The 13,399-nt window shown below is 53.0% G+C and overlaps 1 protein-coding gene across 1 annotated transcript in view; it reads right to left on the reverse strand.

The window, feature by feature from the left end:
- Window positions 1–727: 727 nt before the first annotated feature.
- Window positions 728–13,399, reverse strand: part of MN1 (MN1 proto-oncogene, transcriptional regulator) — a 195,102-nt gene continuing 182,430 nt past the window's right edge. The window contains exon 2 of the mRNA XM_065568932.1: window positions 728–8,854. Within this exon, the coding sequence (XP_065425004.1) occupies window positions 8,670–8,854 (185 nt within the window). The 3' untranslated portion in view covers window positions 728–8,669. The remainder of the gene's footprint in view (window positions 8,855–13,399) is intronic.

Raw genomic sequence — 13,399 nt, forward strand, 5'->3', positions numbered from 1 at the left:
AGTGTGTGTGTGTGTGTGTGTGTGTGTGTCTGTCTGTCTAATTTAGCATTTAGGTGACAGCCATGCATAAAGGCTCGGGTAAGAGTGGCACTGTATGAACAAGCGCAAAGCCCTGGTCCCAGCTGTGAAGAGATTAGACTCCAAGTAGATAAGTGAGGTACTCAGAGAGGGCGGGGGGGGGGGGGGGCTACAATTGGTACTGACACACACAGAAACTGTCTTCTTGCTTCTCATAACTACAGTACCAATTAACCCCATCGGGCCCCCAAGCCGCTGTTCATTGGCTGGCGTCTCACAGGCCTCCCAGCAGAGGCAGGTTTGAGGAGCGGGCATGGCCTTGGGGCTCAGTGCTGGGGCAGTGTGAAGAAGGCATGTCTGGGAAGAGGCTGAGAACGGGGTGAGCCAGGCTGGACTCACGGGCAGAGCAAAGGAAGTGAGGGGAGGCACAGCCATAGACATGGCGGAACAAGCCAGGAGGGGCAGCGCTGCGAGGGGCTGGGAAGTGAGTCAAAGTGCTTGACCTTGATGCCGTGCTCGAGGGAGACAGGGAGGGCTACAACGGGGCGGAGGGGTGATGTGGCCACAGCGACGGGGAAGGAATCTGAGCTTAGCAGCTGCACTTGGTATGGCTTGGAGGCGTATAACAGAGCTGGCCCAAACTGTTCCACTGGAAAACTTTCCCAATAACAATTCAGGTTACAGCAAAAACAAAATGTTTCATGGGGAAAAAATTTTAAACAAAATTTCATTTAGAAATTTACAATGGAAATATACATTTTTAACTGAAATTTCAAAAAAAAATTACTTAAAAAAAACCAGTAAAACATTCAATTTAAGACTTTTGCTTTTTTCCCTTTTCGCCTGCCCATTTTTTTCGACACTGACGGCACTAGCCTGTGTAGTTTGTTTGGGCGGCGTGCGGGGAAATGGAGGCCGATGCTATTCCTTTTTCTGCTCTAACTTTGACTTTTTCTTTTTTCACCTTTCCAAAGTGGAGAAAGTTTGAAAAGTTGCAAAGACGAGCCCTGGACTTGATTCATTTTATTGCACTTAGTGGCAAAGAGGGGGAAGGGAGAAAAAATAAAAATGTAGGAGTTTTGAAATGGCAAATGATTTAATTTTAAAACAAATCTTTTGTGATTTTTTTTTTAAATAGCTGCACTCTTCAGCATTTCCTTTAAAGCTGCACTGGTCCGTTCCCCGCTGTCTGACTCAGGTTTGATGGCTTCCAGGGCACAGAGCCGTGGCATCGGGAGAGGAAGGTGGGGGGGAGGGGTCTTTGCTTCTGGCACTTTGCTAGCTCCTGACTCAAACCCTTCACGAACTGATCACTGAGTAGATCCATCATTTCTGTCGCCATCACATTCTGTATTTTAAGGATTTCACAGTGAGAGCAGGTCGCAGCCTTCTCCACAATAGTATTGTCATTGCCCAGTGCTTCCTGTAGCTCGCTTCATTCGCATGACTAGGGGGTCATAGGCCCCTATTATTAACGCTTTAGTGCTTCTATCCACAGCACTTGCCTAATCCAGATTGAGTCACTATATTTCATAGCAGCTGGCAGTTCCACTTGCTTAGCCTTTACCTTTCCCCTTGTATCGCCCATGTCTGTCTGTCGGCCAAGCTACAGCTTCTTCTTTGGCTTTATTTTCTTCAGGAACATCCTGGAGCTATTGCTATTACTGTCTCGGGGAGACGGCATCACCCCTGTGTAAGCATCACCCCTGGATTTCAGCACAGGCCCTTTGTATTCGGTCTCCTTCTTCCACTCCTGTATCCATTTTAGTTCAGATGTTCATGGACATGAGTCCATCCACTGTCCACAAGACCTAGTTTGATTCTGATATAGGTTATGTCTAGGGAATCTCAGAAATATCGTGGCAAAGATATTGAATTCTCGACTACAATTGGCTAGGCTTTAAGAACGATTGCTTCACTGTGGAATAATGTTCTGCTCCCAGATTAAATATAATAAGTAGCTGAATGCACCCAGTTTGAACCAACTGCCCCAGATTAGTCACCTTGAAAAGTGGCCAGTCTAAAAGCTGTAGGATCTTTGACTTCTGGAAAGGAACGTTCCTCCAGTGCAGTGAATGGAAGAAGAAAGGTATTGAGGGGACAGAGAGCAACAGTTTGATTCTCTGGGCTAGAGTTTAAATTGCAGTCCTGGAAAATAGCCTGGTTTGTGCTGCCTGACTCCAATCTGGGCTCAGGCTCCATACCCAGTTACTGAGCTTCTCTCCGACGGTCCAGCCAGAGCACTGAGAGAGTCAGGGGGCAGCCAGGCCTGGTTCCACTAACCATTCTGCTGAGCAGAATTTGGTCCTTTCTCCTCTGCACACTACTGTGTAATATTCTGCCATTTTGGTGACCATCCTGTGAATACAAAATGGCAGCAGGCACAGCTGCACCAGTCAGGGGCTGCCATCGTGTACCAATCTGCTGATTACGTCCCCGTTGTCACACCACTCAGTGATGCTAAATTAGAACAACTAATTGCACCGCTCTTCAAAACAATCAGGATGACAGATCAGGGATAATCTCTTCAATTCTAGCTGATAGCTATCACGGCCTGCTCTGGCTGGGATTAATCAGCAGTGGCCCTGGGAAGGAATCCTTAGGCCTCTTTCACTTGGCTCCTGTGGACAACAGGGCTGGCAAGGCCTTTGCTCAAGGCACAGAGATTCTACCCCAGTTTTCTAGCCTGCTGCCACTTTGGGGAAAATGCAGGCTCCGGCTCTCCATTTGTCTTTCACTGAGTGGGCCAATGCATGGCGAGATCATGCCCCTAGGTTCAAGGCTGGAGATTACAATATGTGTCTGGGGCTGCTCGAAGCCAGCGGCGGAGCTGTAGTGATACCGATCAAATCAAATCGCAGTGGGCTCGGTGCAGCGTCACTGGGGGAGGTTCTCTGGCCCATGTCCCACGGGAGGTCAGACTGAGCGGAATGGCCCTTCCAGCTGTGAAATCCACACAAATGACAGGCGTGATGTCACCAAGCGATCACGGCAGGGTCCCCATAGCTACAGCCCACAGCTCCGCTCACTGAAATCCGTGGAAGCAGGGTTGGGCCGTAAGGTCGAGCTCCAACCCCCACTCAGGTCAATAAAAAGAGTCTCATTGAGTCTCAGGCTGGGCCCTAAAGAAAGTGGAAAAACTGGGCACTAGATGGGAACAACACACACACACACACACACACACACACACACACACACACACACACACACACACACACCCATTCTGGCATAAGTGCTACAGATTCAGCCAAAACCTGTACCGTCGGGCCTTTCCCCTAGGAGGTTCCCCCTCTCCTTAGCCCCCAATTCCTTCCTCCAATCACAGTGCTTCCTTGAACATTTTGTAATCGTTTCCTTTGCTTTGCTTTGAAGAAAACAAGCAGCTTCTGACTGACTGTTTCCCACAGAAAGGGCGGGTCTGCTGGCTCTGCACTGCCCATTGGCACTGCCCGAGGTTAGGAGCTGGGCGAGCCCTCCCCAAACACAGCAGCGTCTCTCGGAGCAGAGCCCACCAGCCACACACTGGGAAAAGGAGCATTTGTAGATCTACCCATGAAGCTCTTGTTGAACGTTCCCCCGTGCCCATGCCAGTCCCTCTGTCCGGGACAGAACTGCCAGGCGATTCGTTTGGAGTCTAATGCCCCAAATGGAAGCTAGTTCTGAGCGCCCCAGGGCCAGCCTTAGTCCTGAGTCTTATTTAATTGCTACCTACTACACTGTAACCCAATTTTTGACACTCAATAGGCAACTGGGCAGCTGCCTTCCTTTGAGTCCAACCCCCGCTGTGAGGACGGAAAGGTTGTGGTTTCATGGAGCTGCACTGAGCAGGGTGCCAGTCGGCGTGGGGGTAGGTGGCAAGATCAGGCCCTAAAACACATGAGCAGAACAAACGGTGTTTGCAGCAAACGAAAGAGGGGTCACCCCACGTTCTCCCATCAGCTGGCAGGAAAGTATCCACTCCCCTTCTGTAGCGTTGTGTGGGCCTGCCAGCCTTGCTGTGGCTGGCTGGCTGAGTTCATGGGCCTGCTGAACAGATTCACTGATCAGCTCCACGCTCGCAGAATCACTGGCTACACTGCTCTCTGGGAAGGAAGCTGAGGGCACCTTCTGGGGCAAGGTGAGATGCCCAGGCCTTGGGCCAAGTGTCTCACACATGCCCTGAACTCTTCACATCTCGGTAGCTCATTTGTCCTTTGGTGCCAACATCTGCCGTGGGAACAGCTCTGCACAGCACCAGGCAGCTTTCTATTCATGTTACACACAACCTGACACTCCCTGGGGTGGTCCTCCTGCCCTCACCCTTTTGACTCCCACCAGTATCCATGACCTCCATGGCGTCCTTTCAGCTGCTGCAGGGTGACACTCCTGTGCTAATAAATAGGAAGTCACCTACTGTATGCGAGGGGACATATGGTGCCATTCCTGCACTCTCAGGCCTGGCAAAACCCAGAATTGCTCAGCATTGTCTGACCACCTGGGACAGGCAGGCCCATTTGCAAGCAGGCAGAACCTCCTCCAGCCAGAGTGTGTGAGTATTGGCACCTCGTGGGACAGCCGTGCCATTAGCGTGCTTGCTGGGAGCAGGACTCCGGAACAGCAGTGACCACATGGCCAGGTTAGAGGTTTGTGACTGGAGAAACGTGCACACTCGAATCCAGTGCAGGCAGGCCTGACGCTCAGAAATGAAAAAGTACCTCCCTGAGCCGCCTGGTGAGCCACCCGCCTGTCTGGTTGGGAGGCGTAGGCCTGGGGACAGCCGAAAAGCATCCCCAGCAATAGCTCACTCTCCTTTGTCTCTGGACCCCATGTGATGGAGCATCAACACAAAACAGGCCGGATCTTGGGGTAGCCCAGTATATATTCCATGGGGGGTCAGTGCCCTGCTCCTGCACGCAGACGCAGCACAAGCCAGGACCGCTGTAACTAAGGGTCCATCACTGAGTCCATTTTAAAGCTTAGGGTCAGGAGCTCCTAGCCACGCCAGGATGAAGCCTGCATGGCTAGATCTCTGCCTGGGAAGAAATCACTTCTCCCTTGGCCCGGGAGAGCCTGGCTCTTCTCAGGCTCCTCCCCTCCTTTCTCCATGCCCACCTCTGTGCCTCCTTTCACATGGCTCCAAGCACCTCAACCTCCTTCTTGTCTCCATCTGCCCTGCCTCCTGCCTCTGTCCCTCAAGTTCCTCCCAGCCAAAAAGGCAAATCAGAACACCCTGCTATTCCTCATGACATGAGCATTACTCTCCTACGCTGCTACACGACCATATTGCCTTCATCTGTGTCCTCTCCCTCCCCAGCCCCTAGCCCTGCCTGGTTCCTGTTTGCACTTCCATATTGGGGCCATGCAGGTAGATCGGCATGGATCCTCATTGGCGCTGTGTGCAGATGCATGGCTCTGCCTGCATGGCTTGAGGTGCGGGGTCAGGGACATAGAGGTGGATTCTCTGCCCTGAGGAATTTACACTCTGTGTGGCCTGTCTGTATGTTCAGGTACGTTCCTGCCGCCTGGAGGAGGGCTGGGGAAAAGCCTCACGCAGCTGACTCCAATTACCCAGTCCTCGCAGAGGCCCTTGGGCGGGGTGTGGGGGGCTCTGGGGCTGGATAAGACAGACCCAGCTTCCCAGAGGAGAGGAAACTGAGGCAGAAGTCTGGCAGGCTGGCAGAAAGCACAGGGGAATTCAGCTCCAGAATGGGGCAGAAGGAGAGGCAAACACCGCAGGAAAAAGGCCCTGAGTATGGGGCACCAGCTGGGGCCTACCTCCCCAGAGAACTGTGGGCGCGCCTGAGAGGGCAGTGAACATATGGGAAGATGAGGTTAAAGACTTTGGGTGCAGAGGATGATAATCGAGATACTGCTCCACTCTTTTAGAAGGATGATTGCATTCTCTCGGGCTGCTGTTTTTATTTTCTTCAGCCCCGTTTTTCTGTGGTGGTTAGATCATCCTGGCCCACAGGTGATAAATTACTACCACTAAACAACTAACAAATTTTTGTCTATCACTAAGGAATAACTTTGGGTTTTGGCCATTTTGTTTCCCAAAGCGTAGGCCACCTTTGCTGTAGATAAATGAGTGAATGGAAAGCCAAGGGACCGAGGTCTTGGAATCAGTGCAGCCCACAGCACCACTGTTCAAAAGGAGTTTTTTAATTATGCAAATCTGTGTTACATCCATCACCATTGCACATGACCGCAGCCAGTGGGGATTCGTTCTGAGGTATCTCCCAATGTCTGCATGTGCCGCTCAAGCACTGCAGTGGAGGTGGAGCCCACGGAGCAGAGGAAACACAACAGGACGGGCGACACTGCAGAGATCAGCATGCCGCCATTGTTTTACAATCCCATTAGACAGGCGACTTGCACCAATCCTTTAAAACCATTGCTCGTGGTCTGTCAGTCAGGTACCGGATAGCCAGAGAATCCACGCTGGGGACCCAGAGAGTTTAACTGAGCGCACGCAGTATCAGTGCATATTCTAGTATGCCCCTACCGGCGGGCACTGGGAGAGGCAAAGGCATTGTTCCAGGCGATGAGAGAGGATCCTGTGGTCACAGCACAGAGCTGGGTAGCAGAAGCTCAGCTGGGTTCTCCTCCTGGTTCTGCCCCTGACTCACTGCATGATCCTCCCTGGGCAAGTCACTTCTCTGCTCCATGCTTCGGTTCCCCATCTGCCACATGGGAGGATGCTCTACCTCTCGGGGGCTGATTCATTGACCTGGGCATGTCCATTCAGCTCTTTGCGGGCTGGGGCAGTTTGCGTGTTAGTGTTCTTACTGGGACAGTCAGCAGAGAGCTGGGCCCTACAGCCCCTGACTGCGGTGGTGCAGCAAGCTATGGGGGCCCCTGGCCAAGCACCCAGAGTCAGGGATTCCTGGGCAGAGGGGTTAATCAATGCAACGTCTCCGTATACAGAAATAATCCATTTGCTTTTAACAGCTTCGTTTTCCATCCCAGGAGTTCTGGTCCCCTGAGCACAAACGTCATGGTGGGTCACCAGGCAGAGCCAGCTGCCCCAAGGGCCTAGACACAGTGTGTGTGTGTGTGTGTGTGTGTGTGTGTGTGTGTGTGTGTGTGTGTGTGTGTGTGTGTGTGTGTGTGTGTGCACGGGGGGGCAGGTGGGGAGACACAAACATGCCTGGACGTGGCAAGGTGAATTTCAGCCTTTGTCTGTTTAATGTGGCCAGACCTTTACTAGCATGAGCTCGGGGGTGCGGAGATCACTGACTTGTCAAACACGGGTGCTCTGTGCGAGGGCCGGTTCCTGGGCTCTCCTTCCCACAGCCGGCAGGGGCTGCCTGGCCAAGCCCCAGGGGAAGGGCGGATGCCACGGGAGTGATGTTTGTAACGACTCACCAGTGAGGCTGCCAGAGGATTATGGCGCAGGGCTCACCAGCTCAGGAGGGCCGCCCCGTCAGGCCTCCCAGGGGCAGGGTCTCCCAAGGCAGCGCCAGGGGTGTTCAGCCTGGGGGAATCGGCTATCCTAAGTGACATCGGACTGGGGCTCAGCCTCTTGCAGGGTTAAACGCTGTGATGACTGAGAGTCACCTGAGCCCCCCCCAGCCAGAGGGGGAAATGCAGAGGGTGGGCTAGTGGTCTGACCTCCGAACAGGGAGCCAGGACTCCTGATCCTAACGCTGGCTCTCACAGTCTCCCTCTCTGGCTCTGGGCTGGTCAGTGAGTGAGGCTCCCAATGGCTCACTCCCTCCCCGACCCACAGGGGTACTGGAAGGAGCGAGCCTTGTCAAGTGCTTTGGAGATGTAAAGTGCCAAGCGTGATACTGAACGAAAGGGCATTACGCCCTCTGCAGCTGCACCCCTCCATCTAGGACGCACTTCCATGTCTCCAGGGGAGGCAAATCACTGGAGCCCACAGCTGAAAAGCCCAGGTTTGTAAAGGAGTGAGGCCGGGTCGGAGAAGTTAATATGCTAAGAGCCCAGCGGAGCATGCTCCACTTGCCATAACAGAGCCCCGTCAGAGGGTGCTAATGGGAAATACTGGACTGCCTCAGTCCAGTTCCGAATGGACAGGGGCCCGCGTCAGAGCCCTCAGACCCCAGTAATGCTGACAGCTGCCTGGGGACGCTGGGGAGACCAGGAGAGTGAACACACGGGCAGCTTTTGCTGCTGCTGCCCAGGCTGGCCTGGCCTGTGGCTAAGCAGAGACCCTCAGTCCTCGGACTGCTGCCCTGCCCCTCCTGCCAGCTGTTGAAATTGTCCCCGTAGACAGGGGTGTCAGCACATAAAATATCATATGTGATTACATTACGTGCTGCAAAGTTGGGGGGGCGGGGAAGGGGAGAAATTGGAAGACATGGCGTACACCCCTATGAAAAGTCTGGAGGGAGCAAACCAAGTTCTGGAGGGGCATCTGCCCCCTTTCCCCCCACAGCAAATGACGTCTCGCCTGTAGATGGGAATCAGCCTCTTTCTGACATACAGAATAGCTGGCAATTCTGTATGTCGGATTAACACCCCACAAATGCATACAGCTCCCCAATTCATACAGTACAAATCTGTATACACACGGCCCCTCCCTCCCCACCAGCATGCACACTGTGCCTCTGCACCTCAGTAAAGAATGGCTGAGATCTCTGCCCACTGCTCCTCTTGCTGGGAGCCTGACATAGCCACCCAGTGCTTGGGAGTCCCGCTCTCACTTATGTACAGGTGAGGGCAGCTGCCAATGACCCGGCCCGATACAGTATCTCCGAGCGGGTTGCCCCACAGCCATGAACAGTGCTGTGCTCCTTGGAGTCGACGAGACGTTCAGCAACGAGGCTGGGGTGCTGCTTGGGGGTGCTGTCTGGGAGCACAGCCGCGTGAGGCTGGGATGAGTCACAACCTGAAAGCAATGGGAGAGCAGACTGGATCAGTACAATACAACCCAAGGTCAGAGAAGCACCGGCGTAGCACCTAGGGCCAGACCCAATGCCTAGTGTAATCAAGGGGCAGACTCCCTGACTTCAAGGGGTGCTGGATCAGGCCCCTGGTGCCGCAGCATCCATACACAAGCTTTGCATGCGATTACTTAAGACAGGCTGCACCTGTATCTGAATTTGTTAGTGTCAGTGCATGTGCGCTCAGGGCAGAGCTGCACTGGATCTCTCGACAGGCTCTCCAGATCTGCTTGTGCGCACTAGCCCAGGCAGCTCAGCTAAGCCATAGCCTTTAGGCACTGCCATCAAACTGCAACGAGGCCCTCGCGTTACATTCAAGTCCAGGTCTTTGCTGAGGAAGGGCACTTGGCGTTTCCCCACGGCAGGCTCGTTTGGGTCCGTTCTGAATGTTAATGCCACGAATAGAAAGGGCACAGGAAAGCAAGAGAGCTAGGCACTGGGGCCCTCATCAAAAGCAGTGAAAGAAAAACTGCAGCTTGTCAAAACATTGAAGAGAAAGGAACTAGAGAAGGCAGCCCTCATGTAGCTGGAGATACCTGTACGTGCTCTGGACACACACAATAACCGGTCTATAGTTACCGATATACACTGACATAGCTACACACCTTGATACTCATCATGTATATGTACATTATTACACAGACATACACATTAGACAGCTACATATGTACACACAGAGAGCACACAAGCAGCTCCTTCTCCTAGTGAAATGGAAACACAATTATACATGGAGACATTGTCCTAAAACTCTTTGCCTTTTCTCCTCCTCAGAATCATTCCCAGAATGATTGAATCTGAATCCCGATTCTTCCTGTGAATTCCAAACTCGCTCCTATCCTTGTATTTGTTTACAGGATTTGTATCCCCTGGTGAGGTGCCTTTCAGGCACATGACTTACCCTGTAACACATTCAAGTAAACTGCCCACAATGACAGACAATAAAGAAGTAAGTTACAAACTGGAATATCTGTTCTGCTCCTAATGGCCCAGTTTGCTGCTGTACTTAGGCCAAGATCATCAGAAATGTCTGAAAGACAAACCATCAGGTTTCTAGTATAATCTCTGGGACTCTCTCCATGTAATCAGGGCTCATAAGCACAATCATCTCCTGGTGTGCTGCTGCCGTCCTCCATAACAAAGACATTTCAGATCAAAGGAAAGGGTTAATACCAAAGCAGTCACTGCACTGAGTCTTGGAGGGCAGAACACTGCCAACTCCTGAAAAATGGCCACCAGGCAAGCTGCTGAGAATAATCAGAATAAGATTGGAAGGTGTCCACATCAATCAATCACTTGTTGACAGATGACTGGAAGCCCCCACTGTGACCATGGACAGCTGACCAACTCTCAGCATAAGCTGAAGTCTAACATTAGACTGTTTGTTTCGTGTGGGTGGCTTCTGCGTTATGACCTTACCAGTCAATCAATCTTGCAATGAGTAGTCTGTCTGACAGAGACGTTAATTATCCATACTTCTCATGCACTGAAAAGCTTTATCTTCAAAAACTCACTGTCACTTAGGTAGGACTAACAGAACCCGGAACAGAAAAAGAAATGCAGCCTCCCTATCTCAGTGGCGAGCAGGGCAGAAAGGAAGCTATGCTAGGACCTGCGCAGCACGGGCTGCTGGGGCTCGGTACACAGAGATCCTGGGGGCTGTTGTGAGCTTTACCGTAGATTAACCTTTATTTATTGTACTCAGATAATTAGCCGAGTAGCTGCTGCTCACACCAAGAACTGCCTGAGCCTGAGCCACCAGGAAGGAAAGGGAGACGGATATAAAAGGACAACAAACACGCATCAATTAAACCTTGCAAGCTGTTCGTCACACTAGTTAATAAGTTCTTTCTATCTGTAAAGTGCTCTCAGTGACAAATCCCCTAACTGGCACTCAGCATTATTATGGCTTTCGAGATGCCTCGGTCTTTCATGTGAAGCTCCTTGTACACATGTGCGCGCCCCCCGCTGCGCCGTCTGCTCACAGGGGCTGGGAGAACAGGGAAAGCAACACTAAATGTCGGAGAAACACCAAATTCACGGAGAGCTGCCTGCTCGGAAGCCGCCTTTCAGCGTGTTTTGAGGCAGCTGTCACTGCAAACCTCACTGGCAGCACCGAGGCGCTGGAGTAGAGCAGCTGCACACCCAGGATCTGGCCTCTCCCTTCCAATAGCCAGGGCCCCAGACCAAAAGCTGAGACTGGAGCGCGTTCCAAGGAGGAGGGCAATTCAAGCAGTCCATTTCCGACGGGTAGAGAGCTGGCGCCCCAGCGTTTTATGCAGCCAGGGGCTCCTCTGCTTGCCTAGGCTATGGAACAGCCCAGTCATAAATACGCAGCGTGCAGGGGCACAGCTGGGCCTTGCAAAGCCCTACCCCATGCGCTGAGCTCTCTGGCCCAGTCTTGCAATGAGCTCTGTGCAGGGAACCCCTGTGATCCAGCCCTCCCTGAATTGCTGGTATCGGAGCCTGGAGGAGCAAAGCAGTTGGGTCACCTAGGCAGGTCCTGTGGGGCTCATACTCTTCACTGCCTCATCCCACTGGTGTTTCGGCCGCCCAGCTCTCCGACCCTGCAGAAATGGAGCCTGGCCGCCCATAGGCTATTCCACTGCCTCTGCTCTCAACAGTTTCCTTCTCTGGAGTCGAGCCTGCCCCATGCTCCGCTTCCAGCCCACTCGTTAGTCCTTCTGCTGTGACTAGCCATCCCCACACTGGGCACACACAGTACTGTACCTGCACACACCCAGAGCCCTGCACGCACACACGCAGAGTGCAGCCACACAGGAAGATGCAGGCCCTGCCCTGAAGAGCTTAAAGCTAAAAGGACAATCAAGAGCCCAAGGGTGGGGGAACCATGTGAGAGAAGGCGAAGTGCGCAGACAGTGACTGGCACAAACCTTCTTATGCTAGCCCCAGCTGCTCACCTACCTAGCCAGTGTTGGCCTGGAAGGGGGCTAACGGGCAAGGACATTACTGACTCACCTATGGGGGCTTTCAAGGAGAGATGTAAATGAGGGGCACATGTCAGCCTGTGGCGTAGCTCCAGGACAGAGCATGCACCTTCCCTACCATCCAGTTCCTCCAGTTTAGTGAAAAGGACACAGCTGTGTGTTCTCCCCAGCAGCGACAGGCAACGGGCAGGACCCAGCCTGGTCTCCATTCTGAGCAAGGCTCTTGACTGCTGTGAGCATCCTGCCAGAGGCACGTGGGTGATCCCATTCCCCATTTCTGTCGACATGCCTCGCCCTGGGCGGAATAGCGGTGTTGGTGCCTGGCCCTGACCTGGAGAAACTCCACAGATATGTGTTCTGTAAATCTGAGATTGTTTATAGTGCGTGTAGTCCACTTGGTCAACCCCACAGTGCAACTCCCCCTCCAAATAAAGCCAGCCTTATACAGCACATTCAGCAGAAGTTACCTACAGGAAAGGACTGCATTGTCAATCTCCCCCAAGCATGATAACCCAGAAGTCTCCCAGAGCCGTACCTCTCAGGGCAGTGAGAAGAATAGTACGGCTACAATAAATTATCTTTGACTTCCCATGCATGACAAAATAGACCCACAGAGCCCATCTCTGCTTGAGGCAGGTGGGGAGCCTACTTGGGGCTAAGCTATTGAGGGCACTGCTCCAGAATCTCCTGCAGGCTGCCCAGGTCCTGGGGGGCTGTGAGGGTGGAGGAGGGGGGGCTTTGCTTTTATGAAGCCAGCTGAAAGTGCTGCTGACAAGCTGGAGCTGTGTCTGCGTGCAGGTTGGTGTCAGAGCACACAAGAGTGCATAGGAAAGGGCAGGCACGATCCCCCCCCTCCCCCCCAACACCTTGTCCCTTGGAGACCATGCCCCAGAGCAGCAGGGCTCCAGCAGGTCTCGGGTCAGAAACAAGCCCCGGGGCATAACTTGCTCATTTCAGGCAAGCACCCCTTCCTGTGCGGCGTTCTCATCCCGCTCCCAGAGCTGCAGTTTACTAGTCCATTCAGCAGACTGCCAGGGGAACAGAACAGAGACGTCCAGGGAGGCAAGGCTGCGTCACAACCAGATGACACACACAGCCACGGTGCTGGCATGGCCACGGCAGACTCAGAACAAGCAGCCCCTCAGGGCACCAATGTGAGGTCACTTGTGGTGCCACAATGTGTCAAACTTGTTGTCTGCCACAATAAAGTCACTCTCTTCTGCTGTCCCCTGCCTCCTGCAGCAGCCGCTGCCTGTGGCCCTGGCACGGTGCCCCCCAGCACAACGCAGCCGGATCGGAGGAGGAGCAGTTTAGACGGGCACCATCTCTCCAAAGAGAGATGCTCTCCATAAGCCCCTTCTATGCAGGCTTACGCACACGAGCCTTCCTCATCAAGGTGCCACCAGCGTACACGGCCAAACATTCCAACACTAACAACACAAAATCGACAGGCAGCTGAAGGCCCACTAAGAATTCACCCTTCCTGCCCAAAAACACTGATACAGAGACACTAGTGTGCAAGTGTGCGTGCACACGCACACACAT

The sequence above is a fragment of the Chrysemys picta genome, chromosome 15, assembly GCF_011386835.1.
Source record: "Chrysemys picta bellii isolate R12L10 chromosome 15, ASM1138683v2, whole genome shotgun sequence".
Taxonomy (NCBI): Eukaryota; Metazoa; Chordata; order Testudines; family Emydidae; genus Chrysemys; species Chrysemys picta.